At 31.7% G+C, this 25,338-nt stretch overlaps 1 protein-coding gene across 1 annotated transcript in view; it reads left to right on the forward strand.

Moving 5' to 3' along the window:
* Nucleotides 1-25,338, forward strand: part of LOC134725315 (uncharacterized) — a 30,372-nt gene that overhangs the window by 901 nt on the left and 4,133 nt on the right. The window contains exons 3-6 of the mRNA XM_063589030.1: nucleotides 13,807-13,904; nucleotides 19,034-22,861; nucleotides 24,140-24,233; nucleotides 24,911-24,960. Coding sequence (XP_063445100.1) covers nucleotides 13,807-13,904; nucleotides 19,034-22,861; nucleotides 24,140-24,233; nucleotides 24,911-24,960 — 4,070 coding nt within the window. The remainder of the gene's footprint in view (nucleotides 1-13,806; nucleotides 13,905-19,033; nucleotides 22,862-24,139; nucleotides 24,234-24,910; nucleotides 24,961-25,338) is intronic.

The raw sequence follows: 25,338 nt of genomic DNA on the forward strand, positions 1-25,338 counted from the left end.
ACTTTAGAGGATGAAAAATATTCACATGTCTGTTATAAAAAATATACATGTGGAGTTATTTCCCTTTACAATCAGTGGTATCTGACACATATATACATGTATATCCATGAAATCTATTGGAGATGGACATTACAATTGTCAAATATTCTTATCTTGTATATACATTGTATATTCATCAGCAAAACTTTATATTTACACCAGGAGTACCAAACATTTATGCTTTACCAAAATAATTCAATCACATACAGCTTTAAGAAATCATACATAAGATTTTTAGTACAAATGTAGTTATATTTTAAGTTTTGCATTTGGATATTGTGATTTAAGATCATAACAATAGAAGTTTTAAATCATCATGAACCAGATATCAATTCCTTTGTAATACCTGTTATTCAAATGTAGCCTTGTTAAGATATAAATTTACTGGCTTCTTGCATTGTTTCTTCATTTACAACTAAAAAATAAAATTGTATTCCATGTCAGTCCTCTTCTTGTCATCACATCTTATTTGAAACTGCACAACACTAATAGATAATAAAGACATACTATGCAGATGTGCATAATGACAGGAAACTACAATTCATTTTTTATACGACCGTCTTTTAGACGGGACATATTATGGTATACTGTTGTCCGTCCGTCCGTCCGTTGTCCACACTTTGGACAATAACTCAAAAACGCTTTCACCAATTTCCATGAAACTTAAGTGAATTGTGTATATCTATTGACATGAGCTTGCTTTCGTTTTTTTTATTTCAGATTTTAAGTTTGGGATTTATGGGGCTTTATTCATAAAAAGGGGGGATTTTCAACACTTCGGACAATAACTCAAAAAGGCTTTCACCAATGTCCATGAAACTTTAGTGAATTGTTTATATCTATTGACATAAGCTCCCTTTTGTTTTTTTTAAATTTCAGATTTTAAGTTTTGATTTATGGGGCTTTATTCATAAAAAATTTGTAAGGGTTCCGCGGAACCCAGTGTCTCGCCTACTTTTGCTGTAAATCGCAGGCTCAACAAAAATGAGGCAAAAAATCAATAAAAATATTCCTCTTGATGCTATCCTATGATTGTAAGAAGGTTTTGTCCAAGTTTGGTAAAAATCTAGGACAGTTAATGAATCTAATAAATGTGTTGAAAACTATAACTGCAGACTATGTAATGTTAACTGGAAGAAAATCTAAGTCAATTTAAAAGTAAAATACAGAAAAAATGAAGTTATCTTTATACAAAATTTACTAACTTATGATCATAAATAAGCTTCTGTCCAAGTTTGGTACAAATTAACCCAGGATAGTTTAAGAAAGTTATTCAAATTTTAAAAACTTTTACCACAGAGTGAATGTAATGTTTCCCTGCAGAAAAACTAAGTCCATTTAAAGGTAAAATACGGAATAAATGGATTTGTTATTTATATAAATTTTGCCTCTGGATACTATCTTATGATCATAAACAAGCAACTGTCCAAGTTTGGTAGAAATCCAGTATAGTTTAAGAAAGTTATTAAAATTCTAAAAACTTTAACCACAGAGTGAATGTAATGTTTCCCTCCAGAAAAAACTAAGTCCATTTAAAAGAAAAAATACGGAAAAAATGGATTTATTTTTTTATAAAATTTGCTTCTGGATACTATCTTATGATCATAAACAAGCGTCTGTTCAAGTTTGGTACAAACCTAGGATAGTTTAAGAAAGTTATTAAAATTCTAAAAACTTTAACCACAGTGTGAATGTAATGTTTCCCCGCAGAAAAAACTAAGTCCATTTACAAGTTAAATACGGAAAAAATGGAATTTTATTTTTACAAAATTTACTTCTGGATACTATCTTATGATCATAAACAAGCTTCTGTCCATGTTTGGTAGAAATCCAGTACAGTTTAAGAAAGTTATTAAAATTTCAAAAAGTTTAACCACAGAGTGAATATTTGTGGACACCACCGACGACAACGCCGACGATGGAATGTAGGATCGCTTAGTCTAGCTTTTTCGACTAAAGTCGAAGGCTCGACAAAAAGGGGTGATTTTCAACACTTCGGACAATAACTCAAAAAGGCTTTCACCAATGTCCATGAAACTTTGGTGAATTGTTTATATCTATTGATGTAAGCTCCCTTTCAATTTTTATAAACTTCAGATTTTACATTTCCGTGTTATGAATTTTTATGCTGAAAAAAGGGGGGATTTTCCAATAAAAGACAAGTTAAAAGAGCAACAGGCGTATCATGCGTATTCTAGGAGGTTTGCCCTTTAATTTAAAATTTGGTCAAAATATATACTACTGCAATAGTTTGTCATTGCAACTCTTTGAATCCAGACAACAGGATTTCATGAAACTTTGTTAGGACATACTATGTAATTTTCATCTAGTTGTCTTTTGTAGAGTTATACAAGTCTTCGAATTGTTGTCTCTTTGACACATTCCCCATTTCCATTCTCAATTTTATTTGAACTTGTATTTATTTTATTGTCCAGTGACAATGTGGGGGTGTGGGTATGTGATCATGCTCACAAAGGTTCTTTAATTGCAATTGCATTTCAATTTCCATATGTCTCAAAAGACCATTTTAATTTCAATATTTCTTATACCATCACATTTTTCGTAATTTGGCATTTGAACATATTTTTGTCATCCATGTATTTGATATAACTTTAGATCAAAAATTTTCAACCATTTCGTTTAAAAAGATAGTGCCCTAATGTTTTACCTTTTATACGACCTCAAAATTTGAAAAAATTTTGTCGTATATTGCTATCACGTTTGCGTCGTCGTCGTCGTCCGAATACTTTTAGTTTTCGCACTCCAACTTAAGTAAAAGAGAATAGAAATCTATGAAATTTTAACACAAGGTTTATGACCACAAAAGGAAGGTTGGGATTGATTTTGGGAGTTTTGATCCCAACATTTTAGGAATAAGGGGCCAAAAAGGGCCCAAATAAGCATTTTCTTGTTTTTCGCACAGTTACTTTAGTAAAAGTAAATAGAAATCTATGAAATTTTGACACAAGGTTTGTGACCACAAAAGGAAGGTTAGAATTGAATTTGGGAGTTTAGGTTCTAATAGTTTAGGAATCAGGGGCCAAAAAGGGGTCCAAATAAGCATTTTCTTGGTTTTCGCACCATGACTTTAGTATGAGTTAATAGAAATCTATGATATTTAAACACAAGGTTTTTGACCACATAAGGAAGGTTGGTATTGATTTTGGAAGTTTTGGTGCTAAAAGTTTAGGAATTAGGGGCCAAAAAGGGGTCCAAATTAGCATTTTTGTCGAGCCTTCGACTTTAGACGAAAAAGCAAGACTAAGCGATCCTACATTCTGGCGTTGTCGGCGGCGTCAACAAATATTCACTCTGTGGTTAAAGCTTTTGAAATTTCAATAACTTTCTTAAACTATACTGGATTTCTACCAAACTTGGACAGAAGCTTGTTTATGATCATAAGATAGTATCCAGAAGTAAATTTTGTAAAAATAAAATTCCATTTTTTTCGTATTTTACTATAAATGGACTTAGTTTTTTCTGCGGGAAAAAAAACCATTCACTCTGTGGTTAAAGTTTTTAGAATTTTAATAACTTTCTCAAACTATCCTGGGTTTGTACCAAACTTGGACAGAAGCTTGTTTATGATGAAGTAAATTTTGTAAATAAATAAATCTATTTTTTCCATATTTTACTTTTAAATGGACTTAGTTTTTCTGCGGGGAAACATTACATTCACTCTGTGGTTAAAGTTTTTGAAATTTAAATAACTTTCTTAAACTATCCTGGGTTTGTACCAAAATTGGACAGAAGCTTATTTATGTTCATAAGATTGTATCCAGAAGTAAAGTTTGTAAAAAGATTACTCCCTTTTTTTCTGTAATTTACTTTTAAATGGACTTAGATTTTCTTACAACCATAAAAAAGTAACAAAAGGAATATTTTTATTGATTTTTTTCCTCATTGTTGTTGAGCCTGTGATTTACAGCAAAAATAGGCGAGACACTGGGTTCCACGGAACCCTTACAAATTTTTCTTGGTTTTCACACCATAACTAGTATAAATTAATAGAAATCTATGAAATTTAAACACAAGGTTTATGACCATAAAAGGAAGGTCGGTATCGATTTTGGGAGTTTTGGTCCAAACAGTTTAGGAATAAGGGGCCCAAAGGGTCCAAAATTTAACTTTGTTTGATTTCATCAAGAATCGAATAATTGGGGTTCTTTGATATGCTGAATCTAACTGTTGGATGGAGAGTTGTCTCATTGGCACTCACACCACATCTTCCTATATCTATGTAGATTCTAAATTTTTGGTTAAGTTCTCCAATTGGTCTACATAAAGGTCCAAAGGGTCCAAAATTAAAATTGGTTTGATTTTGACAAAAATTGAATCCTTGGGGTCAGGGCTTCCAAAATTTTTCTGAGCCAGCCGGACATTTTATATCTGATCCGAATTTTAATCCCCAAGACTAAGTCACAAAAGGCAATCAGATGGCCATCCCAATGATTGACATTAGATTAAAAACGATATTAAACTTTACTTTGATAAAAATTTGATGTTCTGTCATAAACTGTTAAAATTGGCATTGCATCATTCAAAGTGTGCACATCAGCGTGGTCATATCTACATAAGACTTTTTATTTGTGCAAATTGACGTTGTCTAGAACTTTATTTTCCTTTTTAAAGTCACATTTTTCAAAACCGGATGTTGACTTGACAATGGTAAAACATGGACCATAAACGGATACGTAAAATCCGTGTACGTTTACATAGCACGACTGTATGCGACTGAGCGAAAGAGCTCTTTCCAGGTTATTTCTTCAACAAAATACTTGAAATGAACGTTAGGTACAGGTATCAATGATAGTTTTAGAATTTTGAAGAAATGTAGGATGCATAATTGAATTTCCCACCTGTGCACATGCGCACACGTGTTCTTCTTCATACAACGTAGTTCTGTCGATTTTTTCATGTAAAACCTTTTTAAATGTTTCATCAAATCAAGTTTATAAATGTATTTATTATAAATTTGATCTTTTGGACTAAATCAATAAGATACAAACCGCTGAAATGTATGAAAGTAATTGTGAATGGAACGATTAAATATATACGATGTCCGGTACTGAAATTAGTTTACCTGTCACCTGAACAGGTATAGTTTTCAGCTGTCCAACAACTAATTAGCCTTGATTAAAATTAGAAAGTATTGAAGTAAGGGTTGTTTTGATAGTAATTAATCAACATGTCACTTTTATGACCGGAAATGTATGGCTGTTAAAGGCAAAATGTTGGGTCAAAAAGATCGTGAATTATATTAAAATGACCGAAAAAGCCTTGAAAACTAAAAAAATTATGACCGTTTCATGCTTTTCCCAGCCGGTCTTTTACCGGACATTATACAAATGACCGGAATATATGACCGTTTTGGAAGCCCTGCTTGGGGTTCTTTGATATACTGAATCCAAAATGTAATTCGATTTTTTATTATTGGCCCAGTTTTCAAGTTGGTCCAAATAGGGGTCCAAAATCTTTATACGACCGCAAATTTTGAAAAAATTTTCGTCGTATATTGCTATCACGTTGGCGTCGTCGTCGTCGTCCGAATACTTTTAGTTTTCGCACTCTAACTTTAGTAAAAGTGAATAGAAATCTATGAAATTTTAACACAAGGTTTATGACCATAAAAGGAAGGCTGGTATTGATTTTGGGAGTTTTGGTCCCAATATTTTAGGAATTAGGGGCCAAAAAGGGCCCAAATAAGCATTTTCTTGGTTTTCGCACTATAACTTTAGTTTAAGTGAATAGAAATCTTTGAAATTTTGACACAAGGTTTATGACCACAAAAGAAAGGTTGTGATTGATTTTGGGAGTTTTGGTTTCAACAGTTTAGGAATTAGGGGCCAAAAAAGGGCCCAAATAAGCATTATTCTTGGTTTTCGCACAATAACTTTAGTTAAAGTAAATAGAAATCAATGAAATTTAAACACAATGTTTATGACCACAAAAGGAAGGTTGGTATTGATTTTGAGAGTTTCGGTCCCAACAGTTTAGGAATTAGGGGCCAAAAAGGGACCCAAATAAGAATTTTTCTTGGTTTTCCCACCATAGCGTTAGTATAAGTGAATAGAAATCTATGAAATTTAAACACAAGGTTTATGACCATAAAAGGAAGGTTGGTATTGATTTTGGGAGTTTTGGTCCCAACAGTTAAGGAAAAAGGGGCCCAATGGGTCCAAAATTAAACTTTGTTTGATTTCATCAAAATTATAAAATTGGGGTTCTTTAATATGCCGAATCTAACTGTGTATGTAGATTCTTAATTTTTGGTCCTGTTTTCAAATTGGTCTACATTTAGGTCCAAAGGGTCCAAAATTAAACTTAGTTTGATTTTAACAAAAATTGATACCTTGGGGTTCTTTGATATGCTGAATCTAAAAATGTACTTAGATTTTTGATTATTGGCCCAGTTTTCAAGTTGGCCCAAATCGAGGTCCAAAATTAAACATTGTTTGATTTCATCAAAAATTGAATAATTGGGTTCTTTGATATGCCAAATCTAACTGTGTATGTAGATTCTTAATTTTTGGTCCAGTTTTAAAATTGGTCTAAATTAAAGTGCAAAGGGTCCAAAATTAAACTAAGTTTGATTTTAACAAAAATCAAATTCTTGGGCCTCTTTGATATGCTGAATCTAAACATGTACTTAGATTTTTGATTATGGGCCCAGTTTTCAAGTTGGTCCAAATCAGGATCTAAAATTATTATATTAAGTATTGTGCAATAGCAAGTCTTTTCAATTGCACAGTATTGTGCAATGGCAAGAAATATCTAATTTCACAATATTGTGAAATAGCAAATTTTTTTTTAATTAAGAGTTATCTTTCTTTGTCCAGTAAAGTAAGCAAGAAATATCTGCAAGAATTTTTTTTTTTAATTGGAGTTATCTTTCTTTGTCCAGAATCAACTTAAATCTTTGTTATATACAATATACAGTGTATATTCACTTTTTACTACCAACTGATAAATTTAAATAATCTTTACCATTCAGTGATAACAAGCAGTTTTTTTACATCTTAATATTTTATGATGTATTTAAATGAGTAGTAATTGTTGCAAACTCCATTAGAATATTTTAATTGAAATTAGTTTTGGAATAAGGGAAAGGGGGATGTGATTAAAAAATTGGGTTCAATTTTTCTCATTTGAAATTTCATAAATAAAAAGAAAATTTCTTCAAACATTATTTTGAGAGGATTAATATTCAACAGCATAGTGAATTGCTCTAAGAGAAAACAAAAATTTTAAGTTCATTTGAATACATTCATTCTGTGTCAGAAACCTATGCTGTGTCAACTATTTAATCACAATCCAAATTTAGAGCGGAATCCAGCTTGAATGTTGTGTCCATACTTGCCCCAACTGTTCAGGGTTCAACCTCTGCGGTCGTATAAAGCTACGCCCTGCGGAGCATCTGGTTTATTATTGGCCCAGTTTTCAAGTTGGCCCAAATCGGGGTCCAAAATTAAACTTTTTTGATTTCATCAAAAATTGAATAAATGGGGTTCTTTGATATGCCAAATCTAACTGTGTATGTAGATTCTTCATTTTTGGTCCTGTTTTCAAATTGGCCTACATTAAGGTCCAAAGAGTCAAAAATTAAACTAAGTTTGATTTTAACAAAAATTAAATTCTTGGGCCTCTTTGATATGCTGAATCTAAACATGTACTTAGATTTTTGATTATGGGCCCAGTTTTCAAGTTGGTCCAAATCAGGATCTAAAATTATTATATTAAGTATTGTGGAATAGCAAGTCTTTTCAATTGCACAGTATTGTGCAATGGCAAGAAATATCTAATTTCACAATATTGTGAAATAGCAAATTTTTTTTTAATTAGAGTTATCTTTCTTTGTCCAAAATAGTAAGCAAGAAATATCTTATTGCAAGATTTTTTTTTAATTGGAGTTATCTTTCTTTGTCCGGAATCAACTTAAATCTTTGTTATATACATTATACAATGTATATTCACTTTTTACTACCAACTGATAAATTTAAATAATCTTTACCATTCAGTGATAACAAGCAGTTTTTTTACATTTTATTTACAGTTTATTTTATGATGTATTTAAATGAGTAGTTATTGTTGCAAACTCCATTAGAATATTTTAATTGAGATTAGTTTTGGAATAAGGGAAAGGGGGATGTGATTAAAAAATTGGGTTAAATTTTTCTCATTTGAAATTTCATAAATAAAAAGAAAATTTCTTCAAACATTATTTTGAGAGGATTAATATTGAACAGCATAGTGAATTGCTCTAAGAGAAAACAAAAATTTTAAGTTCATTAGAACACATTCATTCTGTGTCAGAAACCTATGCTGTGTCAACTATTTAATCACAATCCAAATTTAGAGCTGAATCCAGCTTGAATGTTGTGTCCATACTTGCCCCAACCGTTCAGGGTTCAACCTCTGCGGTCGTATAAAGCTACGCCCTGCGAAGCATCTGGTTCTCATTTGAAATTTCATAAATAAAAAGAAAATTTCTTCAAACATTTTTTTGAGAGGATTAATATTCAACAGTATAGTGAATTGCTCTAAGAGAAAACAAAAATTTTAAGTTCATTAGAACACATTCATTCTGTGTCAGAAACCTATGCTGTGTCAACTATTTAATCACAATCCAAATTTAGAGCTGGATTCAGCTTGAATGTTGTGTCCATACTTGCCCCAACCGTTCAGGGTTCAACCTCTGCGGTCGTATAAAGCTGCGCCCTGCGGAGCATCTGGTTAAAGGATACACTGTCAGCAAATATAAACCATTTATACAGTACAGGTAATCATATTTATGCATTGTTTCCAATTGTTTTGCCTTTAATTCCCAGTGATTTCATATACCTTGCATTGTTTGACTTGAATGCTTTGAGATACAAAAACTAAACAGATTATAAATACAAGGACAAAACATTGTCTTGCTGGCTTGTTGACACTTGTCTTGTTCCTTATAATCAAGGTTTGATTGAAGATTAGAAATATGGTTTATACTTCTCCTTTTAGGCAGTTAGACCTCTGCTGCAAGCTAAGTATGTCTGTTTGGCTGAAAGAAATGTTAAAATACACAGCTACATACACATGTATGTATGACTGGAATGAGGATAACATTCTGCAATCAACCCGGGGCCCCTTGTAATAGGAAAATTTCTTACAAAACACCTTTTAGTGGTTTAATTTGAAGTGAGCTCTTGAAAACTTAAATTCTTAACCCTTATCAATTTCCTTTTTTCTAATGGCTGTTCCAATTACTCATCAATTTTACGGACTTATTGACTTATTTGGTCCTGCATAGGGGGAGGGGGTTTGTGTTGCCCTATGGAGATCAGTCTGTCTGTTTGTTCACCCTACTTCTTGAGGTCCGTTATAATTCCATTCATTATACTTTCTTCTGCACAAATTTTTATATAGAGATATTGAGTTCTAAGGACCAATTAACCCCTTAAAATGTTGTTTATGTACATGTGTTATAAGGGATCTCTTAAAATTGTTAAAGAATAAAATATTCAATGTAGATGTTGAGTTGGTGTTACATTTCTTTTGAAGCCTCTAGCTGTTAGTTAATGTACATAATGTTAATAAAGCTGCTTTTGATCTTATTTACCAGCTGTGTATTCAGACAGACAATGTTAGTGTTACATAACTAAAACAATAAGAAATTGTATTTAAAGTGCAAAAGTATCAACAGTAAATGTATGATTATATTAAAGTAGCAGCTATAGTCAGCTACATTATTAGTAAAATATAGATACATGTATATCAATATAAATAAACAAGTCTAAATTGAAAACCACGTTCAAACCTAAGGCTATGATTGTGTTGGATAAAAAACACAATTTTTATACCTGTGCATGTAACAAATTTCATTGTAGAAGGGTCTAAATACAGCACAAACAACATTTTCCAAAAGACCAAAAGAGTGAACAAATAGATTTTATCAAAACATATATAAATTTATCATATGTTATCATCAAAGAACTAAAGAAAGTTTTTCTATCTAGTAGACTTGTTGGTTCTGGTATATAAGACACAGTCATAGGTCAAAAATTGTCCCCCTTGAATGACAATACTGCTAAGGAAAAATATTTGCATATGTAAAAATGCTGTCTTATGATTGTTTAGTTGAATTCAAAATGTAAAAGTACATAAATTTGTGTATACATGTATAGAGGTATGAATTGGGGGGAAATGGATTTGTTTTAATACTTATTACATGTGTTCTTTAATAGAGGAAAACACATGCTTTAATCAGATACACAATAACTTTGATATTTATAGTTTGATAAAAAAAAGAAGTAAAGAGCATCCTGATTTTTTATTTTGCTTGATCTTGAATTTACGTGTAAGTTTAATTATTTCACTCTGGGAATTAATACATTTTAAAAGTCATCTCATGGCAAGCAACACTGAAATCAGGTGAAATTTGAAACATATTTGTCTATTTATAGATAGTCTGAGAAAGTGTATTATTCATTATTGTTTGAGCTAATAATTACAGTATATGTACTAAGTTTTTAATTAAGGAAAAATGTATGATATTTCCATGTATTTATTGTACTGGTGTATATATATTAATTTAATACAAGTGTGATACCAATAAAAATTGTTATGATATTAATTAATCAATGCTTTGAGTAAAAAAGTTAAAGACATCAAACATAGGTGTTTTACAGTCATGACTGTTCGAGAAATTATTCATTATTAGGGCCAAGCCTTTAGGCGGGTCGCCCTATAGTGATCAGTCTGTCCGTCCGTAACACTTTAACTTTGTGTCCGCTCCATATTTAGAGAACCATTATGATTTCATACTTTATACTTTACATGTTTATTAACCACCACCAGAGGGCGTGTCATGATGTATGTACAACTTCCTAGGTCAAAGGTCAAGGTCGAAAACTTTGGTTTCAGTTGACAACCCCGTGTCCTGTGGTGAAGATCTTGTCCGCTCCATATCTAGATAACCCTTATGATTTTATACTTAATACTTAACATGTTTATTAACCAACACCAGAGGGTGTGTCATGATGTTTGTACAACTTCCTAGGTCACAGGTCAAGGTCAAAAACTTTGGTTTCAGTTGACAACCCTGTGTCCTGTGGTGAAGATCGTGTCCGCTCCATATCTAGATAACTGTTATGATTTAATTAGCATTCTTTTTTGGAGGGTCATAATATATTGAAGGCATAATTCTAAAAATATGTGACAAATAGCTAATGAGCAACACTAGATTATTATTACTGTTTGCAAGATCTCCTTACAGTGATCATTTCCAAGTTTTTGCTGATCTTCAATTGTAAACTAATTAAGCAATATTGTGTATTAGTTTTTTTACAAATTTTATTCCACAATTTTGCTGATAGAAATAATTTGCTTCTTTGTGTTATATTTTTCTTAAAGTAAAATCCATATTTTTCAAAAAGGTGAAGTCTCAGCAATTTTTCATTTTTTAACATTTAATTGGCATTCTTTTTTGGTGGGTCATAATATATTGAAGGCATAATTCTAAAAATATGTGACAAATATCAATTGGGCAGCACCTTTAAACATATTGTTCAAACATCAATCCATATATCCAGAAGTCACCTTAGTGTAGTCAACAACGAGTTCACATCATGCAGTCATATCACTATTATACTATGAAAGTAAGGTGAGAATATTTATCAGTTTTAACTTAAAATCTTAGAATAAAGTCACACATGAGACTATGTAATAACTTCAAATAATGCTTCATATCAGATTATCCATACAACTTATTTGCCCCACGTTATTGACAGCGGGGCCCACAGAGATGGCTCCCATCTCAATGGTATCTAGTTTAAAATAGTTTCCTTCTAAAACTTCTGATTCAGTTGCCAGTTAGCTTGTATATATATATACATAATATGTATGTATGTATACATGTAGTATTATCAGAAGATGCAAATATCTATTTTGATAGAACCCAATTGCAACATCACAATTAAATGTAAAACATAAAAGAGGACATTCATTGTTAATATATTGAGTTTACACATATTTTCCTAGTAAAATAACACTGGTTGCATTGGCATTCCGCCATTTCCCAACTATGATTGATTTTAGATTTAACTTGACTAAATTGCATTCTTTCTCAGGAAAATATAGTTTTAACATCAATCTAATAATGATTCAAGCCTCCATTGGTTTTTATATCACTAGGGCCAGCTATTGTCGTCTGCATCACTTTGTCATCACTTTGTATTAAATTTGTTATCATCATAAACATTTTCAATTTTTTTTTCATAAATCCACTGGACCAATAATAGTAAATCAACTTATAAATGAGTTATTGCCCTTGAAAAATAATGTTTTTATACCCCACTTACGATAGTAGAGGAATATCATGTTTTCTGGTCTAGATCCCTTCGTATGTCAGTCCATCTTGTCCCTCTTCAGGTTGTGGTTTTTGTTATGCCCCACCTACGATAGTCGAGGGGCATTTTATTTTCTGGTCTGTGGAGACCACGTTGGTTCATCCGTTCGTCTGTCCAGCTTTCAGGTTAAATTTTTGGGTCAAGGTAGTTTTTGATGAAGTTGAAGTCCAATCAACTTCAAACTTAGTACATATGTTTACTATGATATGCTCTTTCAAATTTAATAGCCTAATTAGATTTTTACCCCAATTTCACGGTCTACTAAACATAGAAAATAATAGTGCAAGTGGGGCATCTATATACTATGGACACATTCTTGTTTCTTATTTTCTTGATATTTATTATAGATATTTTCCTTATTAAACTTTTCCTGTTAAAAAGTTGTCACCTAGCTATGCATAGTATGATCCCGAGGTTTTCACCAGCCCAGTAGTCAATACTTCAGTGTTGACATGAATATCAATAAGGTGGTCATCTATATAAATTTCCTGTTTACAAAACTTTGAATTTATTGAAAAACTAAGGATTTTCTTATCCCAGGCATAGATTACCTTAGCCCTATTTGGTACTATTTTTTGGAAATTTGGATCCTCGATGCTCTTCAACTTTGTACTTGTTTGGCTTTTTAAATATTTTGATATGAGCATCACAGATTCACTGATGAGTCTTGTGTAGACCAAACGTGCCTCTGACGTACTAAATTATAATCCTGGTACCTTTGATAACTATTGATACTTTTTGGTCATGGATACTGTATCTTTGAATTGATATGAATCAAGAACCCAAGTTTGTCTAGTCATACCATCATAAAAATTGTTCAATAAAAATTTGACCAATGCTTAACAGGGTGGAGTCGAAGACGCAATGAGTTCTCTGAAGTATTATTCATAAATCTCATTGAATTAGAGTATTTGTATTGAAATTGGGATCAGCTGAATACCAGTGAAATCATTTGAAAAGATACAGATATCAAATGATTTATTGATTGTGCCTGTCCCTTTACATTGGAATATTTTGTGAATATCATTTTGTCAGTGCTGGCCATTTTATGTCTTGATAGCTTGAACATTGTAGAAAGAACTTCAAAGTACATGTACATACCACATGTATAACTTTTCTTTCTTGTTAAAAGACTGCTCAATATTTTTGCTTTGTACTTATAATCAAAACACTGTCCAGAGTGGATATGCATGTAATATCTGTAATGATTCATAAAACAGGCATGACAGGTCTTACTTAGTATTAAGAATTGATTTACTCATGTTGTTAGAGATGTAAGACCACATTCATAAAAAGTATTTTATGAAATGTTCAAAAAGAAAGTACTTTTATATTAATAGACAATTTTGTATTGACTCATCATTGATTGATTCTATTACAGGTGGAATGAATCATTACAAAGATGAAGGGTATGGTGGTCAATCTAATGTTAGAATGCAACATACAGGGTATATCCAAGCTCCACAAGCCCACAATGTGGTGAGTAAACATGTAACGGTCTAAATGATACAATCATATATCATACAAGGTTAATATGTACCATCAAACATGTCTGAAATAACTCTACCATTTTAGTTACCTCAGACAGCCTCGGACAGCCTTTCAATAATTGTTGGAATCATGGGACTTCATAGCACTGTCTGAATAGGAAACATGAAAATTAGTGACCAATATTTGTGGCGACATCTGTTTCTTAAAAGGTGTGTGGTTGATCATTGCCTGCTCAACGTTCAAAATAAGAAAAACCTATATGTATAGATCTTTGAAAATAGAAAAGAATCATATTTGCATGAGAGGAGTACTGTAGCTGCCATTCGGATAATTGATGTCAAGGTCAGAGGATAGTCAGAATGTATGGAGTAACCCTTAAGTAGGGCATTTCACTATTGTGGTTTCTGCACTTTTAAGATATTAAGAGGATTATTATCAGTTGGTAATTTGAGCTACTTGTTATTTGCTACTTGAATTTATGACAGAGACAAGCATACAATTACTTCACATTCTGAAAATCTAACTATTCTTTCTTTTAAGGCTCAAGGTGCTAAAACATGAACATTTGTTTGAATAAGAATGTATCTCCTTTTCAAAGCTTTTACGGCCTACTCACTCAGTGTGTATAACCGGGAATATTGATTTTGCAAATTAAAGTAAAAGATAATCTTTGGAATTCTACAATCTTTGCCTCTGAAGGGCTTTATAATAACACATGAATGGTACAAAAATAGTGCATTGATTTTTTTACTGCTGAAGTTATGATGACTGAATGTGTAAGGAAGTCAGGCATTCAATAATGGTGGTTTTCATATTTTGTACTGTATTGTCATCTAAGGCTGACAGAAATTAGATATGATACGACACATCTTTTTATTGGGAGCATAATTGTTTCTATGCATTTATGACATCCTTGATAAACATATGAATCAACAAAAATATTAAAAGATTCTAATGTTTCTGTAATGTCTCAATGATCATTTAAACCTTATGATCAGTATTAAACTACAACATGTGCATTTCTATATAATGATTTGTTGTTTACCCATGATATTCAATATTTTTTCCAATCAAGTACAATTCCTATTTATAGTACATTGTATCACTGTCTATTTGAGTTTTGGCACAAGGGATATATAAAAAAGATGTTGTATAATTGAAAATAAGACAACTCTTCACCAGAGACCATGCAAAATGACACAGAAATTAACAACTAAAGGTCACCTTCCGGCCTTCAACAATGATGTTTATTAATAACTTGATTCAGTTTCAGCAATTTGTCTCTGTATGACATTTCAGGGGTAAAATGTCTTCAGCTACAACAGATAACATATTTTGATATGTATACTAATTAATGAAATGAAACGCATAAGCAGGCCTGTACTCTGTTTAGAGTTTTATGCAATAAAAACCTTGACATATGACCTTAGTAGAGATGTAACCTTACAATTCCTGTTAATCAAGGTTCCACTGTCATATAAGGTTGACAGTTACATCATGATTTGCCATGTTTAAATGGTTTATCCTGAAGAATTAACATGTGGTTTACATTTGTTTGTGTACTTTGTATTGTCAATCTGGTTTGTTCAAGGTTTAAAACCGGTTTTATTTTAAATCATTCTACTTTGCTCAATTTACTTTAAAACAGATTTTTAAAAAGTTGTCTGGATAATCAATTTACAAATGTTAGCAATTTACAATTACCATGATTACTGGTAGTTAGTCAATGCATATAACTGAAGTACAAATCCTGAAAGATTTCTGCCTACAATATATGATTTAGATTTCTATAAAGCTGCTTTCCATGTTTTGTTTTGTTGACTTGAATTATAATTATCAACCTTTTCAAATTCAAATTTTGATTCCAATGAGTTAGTCTCACTTTAACTGACATGTAGTTTGTGATTGGGTCAAGTTATGGGAACCACGAGTGGTAGGTCATTAATATTTGATATGCATTGGCCCATCTCATTCTTCTGGAGATTATTTGACCCTGCTTCATCAGTTGTGATCTATTAGCCTTGAGAGTTTAAATTAGTTTACATGTATGGACTGAATTTGAATATTTTGCACACTTTGCATGTGGAAATATGTCTATTTTAAAATTTTAATTCCTAAATTTGCATTTTACTATCAAATAACTAAAAGGCAAGACATATATCTCTGATATACCAAGTTATATTATGTAAAAATAAAGTTCAGTTTATCAGCTTCTATTAAGTTTTTGTTGTATTGTCTACTAGCCTGAGTGAGCTAATTTTTACTAGTCACTGGGTTCAGTCAGACACGTGGTTTTTGTTACCGACTGGTCTATGGAGTCTTTGTATTTGTAAGGTGTGCATTTATCTTTTTCCAAACAATATTAGAAGCCTTTCCATGTACATGATGTAGAAATTAAGTTAAAAATTCAGAAAAATTGTACATCAAACTTGGCATTTGTTGAAAAGAAGATTAAGTAGATGTCTTAGTATTTGATGCTCATTCACACAATATTAAAAGGTACAATATAAAATATGAAGTAGGGAAGCATTTAAATTGATTATACAGGAAAGTATGCAGGAAATTATACAATTATACAAGGTTGAAAATAAGATTGAATATAAAATTACATCATCTTAATTCATTCTTATAATGATTAAATCACACCATGTCATGTATGATGATCAGTTGTGGACAAAATGTTCTTTTATTAAAATTTCACAAGTGGTTTGTCTCCCATTATCCAACTGACTGAAATGTCTAACATTTGTCTAATTATGAGGATGTCTTATTATTGTACTAACTGAAAGTGCTCTTGAACCACATATTATTTTTAGAATGCTATGAATTATGTCTTTAAACATTGTAAAAATATCTGCATTTCTTTTAACCTGAGTGACACTAATTTTTGTGCTGACTCAATTAGTTTTTGCTAAGTTTAGATGTGTTGAATATGTTTTATTATATGGCTCAAATTTTAACTGGTTGTTAGAGGAAATACAAAATTATTTTCACTTTTTTTTTTAAATTGGACTGAAAGGAACATTGCACTACTGCATAAATAAAATATTGTATAAAAATCTTCTAACTGATATATTTATAATCATGTTTAAAACTTATATTTATTTTTGGGATTTTTCCAGAAAAGACATAAATGAGAATACTCATCCAGTTACATTATTTGCATTTAAATAAAGGCAACAGTAGTATACCGCTGTTCAAAACTCATAAATCCATGGACAAAAAACAAAATCGGGGTAACAAACCAAAACCGAGCGAAACGCATTAAATATAAGAGGAGAACAACGACACAACACCGAAACGCAACACACACAGAAACAGACCAATCATCAGACAAAACACCACGAGAATAACAAATGTAACATGAAAACCAAATACATGAATTTGGGATAGACAAGTACCGTGCCAAGTCTTATCTCAATAACTCAAAAATAAGAGAAAACACAAACGACTCAACGTTAAAATGCAACACAAAGAGAAACAAACAATATTATAACAATGACCATCTTCCTGACTTGGTACAAGACACTTTTAAAGGGGAATAAAAGTGGTGGGTTGAGTCTGGTTTTAAGGCATGCCAAACCTCGCACTTTAATGGCAAAGTTAAATATAACATTGAAATGACAACATAATATTACAGGACTACAATACAAATAAATAGGAGAACATATTAGACACAGAAAAACATGATTAATAGATAACAAAAAGCCTCAGGTTTAAAATTCAATACGCCAAAAACGAGCCTTGTCCACACAAGACTCACCAGTGACGCCCAGATATATAAAAGATCGAAAGTGAAAAAAGTACAAAGTTGTACAGCACTGAAGATCAAAAGTTGAAAAGGTCTCGCAAAGTACGGCATTGTTTTTATGCCCGGGATAAGAACATTCTTATCATATAGAACAATTCATGCTATTGCAAACAGTAAATTTTATCAAATGAATATGAAAGAGATATACACAAAGAAACTAAAGTATTAACTAATTACAGAAAACTAAACCTGAATACATAACGCCTAGATATAAAAGATCGAACGTGAAAAAGGTACAAAGTTGTACAACACTGAAGATCAAAAGTTGAAAAGGTTTTGACAAATACGGCATTGTTTTTATGCACGGGATAAGAACATCCTTATTATATAGAATACTTAATGCTATTGCAAACAGTAAATTTTAACAAATGAATATGAAAGAGATATACATAATGAAACTGAAATATTAACTAATTACAGAAAACTAAACCCAAGTTTATCACAAAATAGACACACATCCGAATCAGTCCGGCGTCAACGTAATTAAAAAAATTGTGACGTCACATACGATGGCGAAAAGGCAGAAACGTTATGCCACATTTGAATTTATGAAATTTAGAAACAGCATGACGTCACATATGAAAAACTATCATTCAAAAATGAAATAGAATTAGGATTGATTTAGAACTGACTATTAAAAAAATTAATTTTTTTTTTTTTTTTTTTTATAAAAACCTCACAATAATTTGTGAATTTACAGAAGAATTTCTCAAATATATTCTTTTTACAGCCTTATATTAAGAAGGTGGTAAAAACAATTATTATACTGAACACAGAAACACATGAAATAAAAATCACAATAATGTTGAACAAAAAAATGAATTAGACATGAAGACCCTGCATCACCTTATAGTGTTCACCAGTTGCATCTGACTTTGGAAAAAAAAATCTTAGTAATTTGATGGACTTCATTGCATACCAGGCATATGCAATAGAATGGCAACAAAGTCAATACACATAAAGTTCTATATGATTACACAAGTTTCAGAACTTATTATACCACACAGACTTTGAATTAGTCCTGTTTTACTTTTAAATCAAATGCAGGAAAAACTAAGAGCACTGATACGAAACACAGAAAATGAATAAGGGAAACATGTGAATACAAGAAATAAAACGTCAAAACACGAAGCATGTGAAATAAAATTTCTGAAAAATGTTGCATGAAAATAAACATTTACCATGTGACCCCCTTCTTAGGTGTTCCATATTACCTCTAAACTTTCTATCTGTATTCAATGTGTATATTTTAATGATGATAAACCCTGCAATAACAGTTATATAAATGTTTATTTTTTTGTTTCAGAGTGGAATGAATCCTAATTATAGCATGGCCCAAGTTGGATACAATAACAACAACAACCAGGGAAACATTATGACATCACACCGTGGACACATGATGGACAGTATTTACCAACAACAACAGCAACAACAACAACAACCTCAGCCTCAATCTCAGCAGTATCCATCGTCACCGTACCAAAACCAGGGACCTTATCACATGGGACAGTACAACCAACAAAATAGTACATATGGTCCTATGATGAATTATAATAACCAAAACAGAACTCAAGTTCGCCAACCTACTACTGCTACTTCACATGTACATTCTCGTCACCAGAATCCACAGGAAGTAGCTAACAATATCCTCCAGATGGCAGCATCATATCAACCAAGTCAAACTGTTCAGGTGCCTTTGTCAAAAAATCGACAAGCACCTTATCACGTGCCTGTCTCTGCTCATTATAACATGCCTAATCATATGAATAATACAGAACAAATGAATCGGCAGTTTAATTATCCAAATCCATCTCAGCATAACACCCATGCAGCAAGGACTTCTCCTGTAAGTCCAGGGTCAATGTACATGCATAGTCCAGCCTCACAACACAGCAGTCACAGTATGCCAAATTCCAGTCCACGATCTATTCATAGTCCATCTGGTTGTGGGAATATAAGATCACCTGTTCCCTCGCCTGCTGGTAGTATGAGATCCCCTTGTCACATGCAGTCACCAGTTAATACACCAATCAACCAACAGCTGCATGTAACCACTGGTCAACAAATGGTACAATCTCCACCTCAACATCAAATGGGCTTCTCACCTAAAAATAATCCGTTAAGTCCTCAAGGAATTCAGTCACCGCATTATAAACAACAAAATCAGAAAAGTTATCTGAATGAAAATGTGGCTGCAGCTAATTTTACTGCTAATAACCCATTGCAGTCTTTACAAAAGCTGTGTATGTTACCTGATAGGCAGGTAGTGGATCCCAAAAGTATTGTTAATGATTCTTCCCCTTCACCTAATCAGACCCAAAAAAACGTGAGTAGCGATGTCGACTGGAATTCAACCATCAGTGAGGCGGCATCGGTAAATAATTGCACTGATGGAAAAAATTGTGATGAAATGGACAATAATTCAGGTATACAAACTAATCTGTGTACAAGTTCTGAAAATAGCTGTGCAGTCCAAAAGACAGCATTAAACACAGTTGTTGATAGCTATGCTGATGATGCAGTGAAAAAGTCATCTGAAAATACTATCAAAACTAATGTTGATTTTGAACATCAAAAACTGAAATATTTAGGGCAACCATGTAATACAGAAACAGATAAACAACCACCTTTAGAACGTGTTCAAGGAACAAATTGTGAATTTTCGGAACGAGTAACAAATTTTGAGTCTTCAAAAAATGTTCCCGAAACACATAAGAAATCTGAAACATCAGAAAATTCTTTTAATAATTTGCAAGCCAGTATTGAAACAAAAGAGGTATCAGACTCAATTGTTCATGCAACTGTTGTTAGTGAACAAATAAATGGTATTCCAAAGTCTACTGATCACATAGATTGTATACCAAAGTCTTCAGATAAGTTACACAATTCTGAACTTGCAGATAATTTACATAAAGAACAGAAAATACAAGAAAAATCTGTATGTGAAAGTGAAACGAATAGATTAGAACAGACTGTAGTAAAGTCACATGATAGAGAACAAAAGTCATGTGACTTAACAGACAGTATAGAAAGGTTACAAGATGACCAGGTATCGAGACTGGAGTCAGAATCTGTTGAAAATATCTGTGATAAGTCTATAGTCAATGGTTGTGATAATACACACTGTGATGACCAGTCTAAACCTGATATCAGTTCAGAATGTCGGAAAGATGAAGTTAAAAGTATGGTTAATGGTATTGACGATTCAGAAGATAATAGTAGTGATCTTGAACTGAACAAAAAAGATTTGTTTATCAAAAGTGAACCAAATATAGAAATTCTAGAAATGGATTCTGATTCTCTTCTCAATCATAAAACAGATCAGAGACATAAAAATGATGAAAAAGCTGATAATAAGCGGCATTTGAGAGAGATTCCGCCCAGAGTGGCAAGTGCCTCACCATTTTATGTTGATGATTCAGATAGTGGTGATGAGGGAATTCTCATGGTTCGTAAGGATGTGAAGTATACTTATAGTAGGTACAGTAAAATTCATCGTGATATCAATTCACATGTATCTGTATCAGATAACGATACTTTTGATATCTCTGATGAAGAAAGTCTTGATAGGAATAGTTTAGATAGTGACATGAGTAAAGGATTTGACTGTGATATTATACAGTCTATTCCTAAAACTGTAAATGGCCCTAGTTCAAACCCAGGACATAGAAAGAAAAATACAGGATCTAAGCCATTTAAAAACAGATGCAGTAGAAATGTCATTTCTGATACTCTTGGACAAGGATCGAAAGATAAGTCTGAAAACCAAAAAGGAAATGGTCGTTCTAAAAGAAGAAGAACTGCAACTTCTAAATATGGAGATGAAATGTATTTAGGGGATGATTTTGCACTAGATTCTGAAGAAGAAACTAAGATTGAAAGGAAAAGCAAAAGGAAGCGTAAACCTAGTGGTGATACATCATGTATAAAGGCAAACACAAAAGTCAAATCGGAAGATGTTAATCTCGATTCAGATGATGTAGAAGAAAATGACAAAAAATGTAAGAAAAATGAAAAAACTGAGGCAAAATTTAACTGCATTATCAAATCAGAAGAAATTATTTTAGATTCAGATGAAGAAGAAGAAACTGGCAAAATAGATCAAGGTAAACAAAAAATAAGTGTTGATAAAAAGTTGCCAACTAAAACTAAGATAGAACCTGAGATATTAGTGTCTGTTGAAGAACCTGAAGTTGAAAAGACTATAGTTACTAGAAGAAAAAGTAAATTAAGTGGTGATATCAAATCAAAGGTGCAAATCAAAGAAGAAAATGAAGACTCACAAATGGATTCCTTAGATTCAAAGGAAATCTGTATAGATATAATAGACAGTTCTGATAACTTAGGTGATGGTTCTGATATTATAACATTTAAGCCTATAACTAAACAATCCTCCTCATTTCTTCCAGTGGCTTCAACCTCAAAATCTCAGTGTGAAAATAAACCTTTAGTGCAAAAAGCTAAACCTCGAACTAAATCGAAACTAAAAGTTTCAAAAGCTGGTAAATCAAAGTCTCGTGGAAAATTGCTAGATGACTCAATTAAAAATATGAAATTAAAAAAAACAATGAACTTGATGAAACAGAACGGAAAAAAGAAGCCTGAGGTGCCAGTTAAAGAAAAGGGTCCTATTTTAAGGATTAAAGATTCTGGGACACCAAAAGAAAAGTGTTCAGTTGTCAATCAGCTCATAGAGGAGAATAGTGATAAAACTGCCAAAAATAAGAGGTCAACTGTGAGGGTTTCAACTGTACAAGTGTCTAAATTACCTTCTGAAAAGTCTGTTCATGTGCCTGCTTCACTTGCAGGAGAGAACACTTCATGGGTTTGTGCTTTATGTAAGAAGCATAGTAGTTACAAATTTTTAGGAGATTTATTTGGACCATATTATACGGAAGGTAATTTACCGGAGGATGAGGGCAGTAGTTCTAATGACAAAAAAGGTAAACAAAAAAGACAAAGTGTTAGTGTTGATTCAAAGTCTAATTCCAAAGGCAGGCGAAAAAGTAAGGACTCCATGAAACCTAACGAGATCTGGGTTCATGAAGACTGTGCTGCATGGGCTGATGGGGTCCTGTTGATTGGTGCCAAAATGTATGGGTTACAGGAAGCCACAGATATAGCTTCTTCTACAGTGAGTATATTTATTCAGTTATCTGGGACTTGGGCGTTTTCTTTATTCAAGCTACCAGTTGTTATAAATTTAACTATTTTGGTTTGCAGTATGATTAACCTTAGAAATAAAAAAACAATAAAAAAAATCATTATGAATAATATGAAAACAAAAAATGATACCAAAAAAATCATTATATCAAAAGATGAAAATATGTTTCATCTATCCTAGTATAAATGAAATAGGCTGAAACATTAAAGAGAATTGATTATGAGATAGGAACCCAATAAAAATAGTCAACAAAAATATTGGTAGGTCAATATGTCAGGGTGTATTGAATTGTTAATGCATGCCCGTAACTGCATTTGAAACTCCCTGTTAGGATTTTGTTTTTGTTGATTATGTATGAGATCGATTTAATGTCTGGTTAAAATCATCAAGAATATTTAATTAAATGTAGTAGATGTAAACTGACTGCTTTAAACATCTCTCCTATGCTGAATTAATACAATTAAACTACAGTCTAACAAAAACATTTTGGAGACTTAATAATTAATGTTATAGTTTTGAATAATATCTTTTTGACACACATACATGTGTCTTTTCTGTAACAAATACATGTTGTTTTGACATGTTGTATGACGGTTGACCTGAACATTATAATCACTCCAGTTGTAATGTTAATGTATAAGATAAGATTTGTTCCTCAGTAACTAACAATAATTGATAGTCAACAATATATGTATAGATTTACGTAAGGAGACATGCATTAGAATATTTATAAAATGTATATATGGCCTTAACCTTTGTTTCAGAGTTCATTCACTTTAAAGAAAATATTGAAGACTATGCATTTAGTGTGGCAGCTCTTGTTTTTATAAACAGTTCAAGGTTTTTGTTAGCAGTAAATAAAACTGCTGAGAATAAAACAAGGAAGCTTCGACACAAAACTTAAAAAAAAAAAAAAAAAAAAAGAAAAGAGAAGGATATTTTACGGGTTCAGCTATCACCTTTTCAAAAAAATCTCCTTTTGCATAAAGAAGATAAAATTATTTCTGGTATAGTTACATCACAATCAGACTGTTCATGAATATTAGTACTTTTAATATTAGAAAGAAAACTCTGGTTTTAATTAAACAATTTTATTCTTATAAAAACATGATAAAAAACAAACTAATTTGATTGACAATTTACAAAGTTCAGGGGACTATATAGAACAATGCATGATAAATGAAAATTAATATAAAATCTGAAATACAATGAATGGTGTATATACATGTAACATGATTTAATTTGCAGGTTTGTACATATTGTAAAGAAACTGGTGCTATGGTAGGCTGTCTACATAAAGGTTGTTCCCAAAAATTCCATTATTACTGTGGCATTGAATCAGGTAAAGTAAACATGGTCAAGTCCATTCTGCATTACTGCAAATAGGTTATTATATTGTCAAATGAAATATTATATCAAAGGAATTCTTCTTTATCATGAAACTTGAGGCTTTCTTTTCTGTTTATGATTTTCACAGTATCTTTTATTTACTCTTTGATTTACATGTTTTAATATAAGATTAGAGAAAAGAAACTTCATTCTTTGAATAAGAAGAGATGTAGGTATAAGTCAATGAGACAGCAACTCGATAACATACAAAAAGCAACAACTAAAAAACATTTATTAGCCATTATATGGTCTTACACAAAAAACTGGTGTCTGTTCTAGAAATCAAGCTTTTAACGGTGGAAGGATCTTAGAAGTTGCAATAGATTTAACAGAACTAAAATCTACTATCATGATTACCATTTGGTTAATTATAATTTGATCAGCAATGAAGTTAAAAGAGAACATTATTTTTTTTTCTTAATTTTTAACATAGTCAAGATAGTAATGACAAACCAACTGCCAATTATCTGAATTTAAGAAGATTACAACAGAGAAAAGATATTTTACAGAATGAAAAAGACTCATATAATAGAGGGTTCAATGTAAATAAATGTTTATGTTAGTATAATTTATTCCAAGAATTCAAATTTGGTGTTTAATTAATAATAATTATATATTTATATTTTTTAGGTTGTTTCTTAGATGAGGAAAATTATTCCCTTCTATGTCCAAAACATAGAGTAAGTAAACTTGTACAATAATTACTTATCCAAATTAGATTTGAATTAACAGATAATTTAATAAAGTATTTCAAAACAATAATAACACCCTAAAGTTTGGGGAGGAAGTCTGTCTTTGTCTGAACATTTGTCCTTACTAACATAACGTTAATTAATCCTGTCTTTAATTTTAACTAACTTCAAATTTAGGATTTTTTTTCTCCATTAACTTTTTCTAAAATGGTGCACTCAATTATAGAATTTTATACTATTGAATCTGTGGACAAAACAAGTGATTCATGCTTGCAGTCTCATCAGATGACTTGAAACTTTGTACATTGCAAGATCAAAACATGATCTATGCTCATGTTAGAAGGACATCCAAATTCTTTGACAAGT

The sequence above is a fragment of the Mytilus trossulus genome, chromosome 7, assembly GCF_036588685.1.
Source record: "Mytilus trossulus isolate FHL-02 chromosome 7, PNRI_Mtr1.1.1.hap1, whole genome shotgun sequence".
In the NCBI taxonomy this organism is placed as follows: domain Eukaryota; kingdom Metazoa; phylum Mollusca; class Bivalvia; order Mytilida; family Mytilidae; genus Mytilus; species Mytilus trossulus.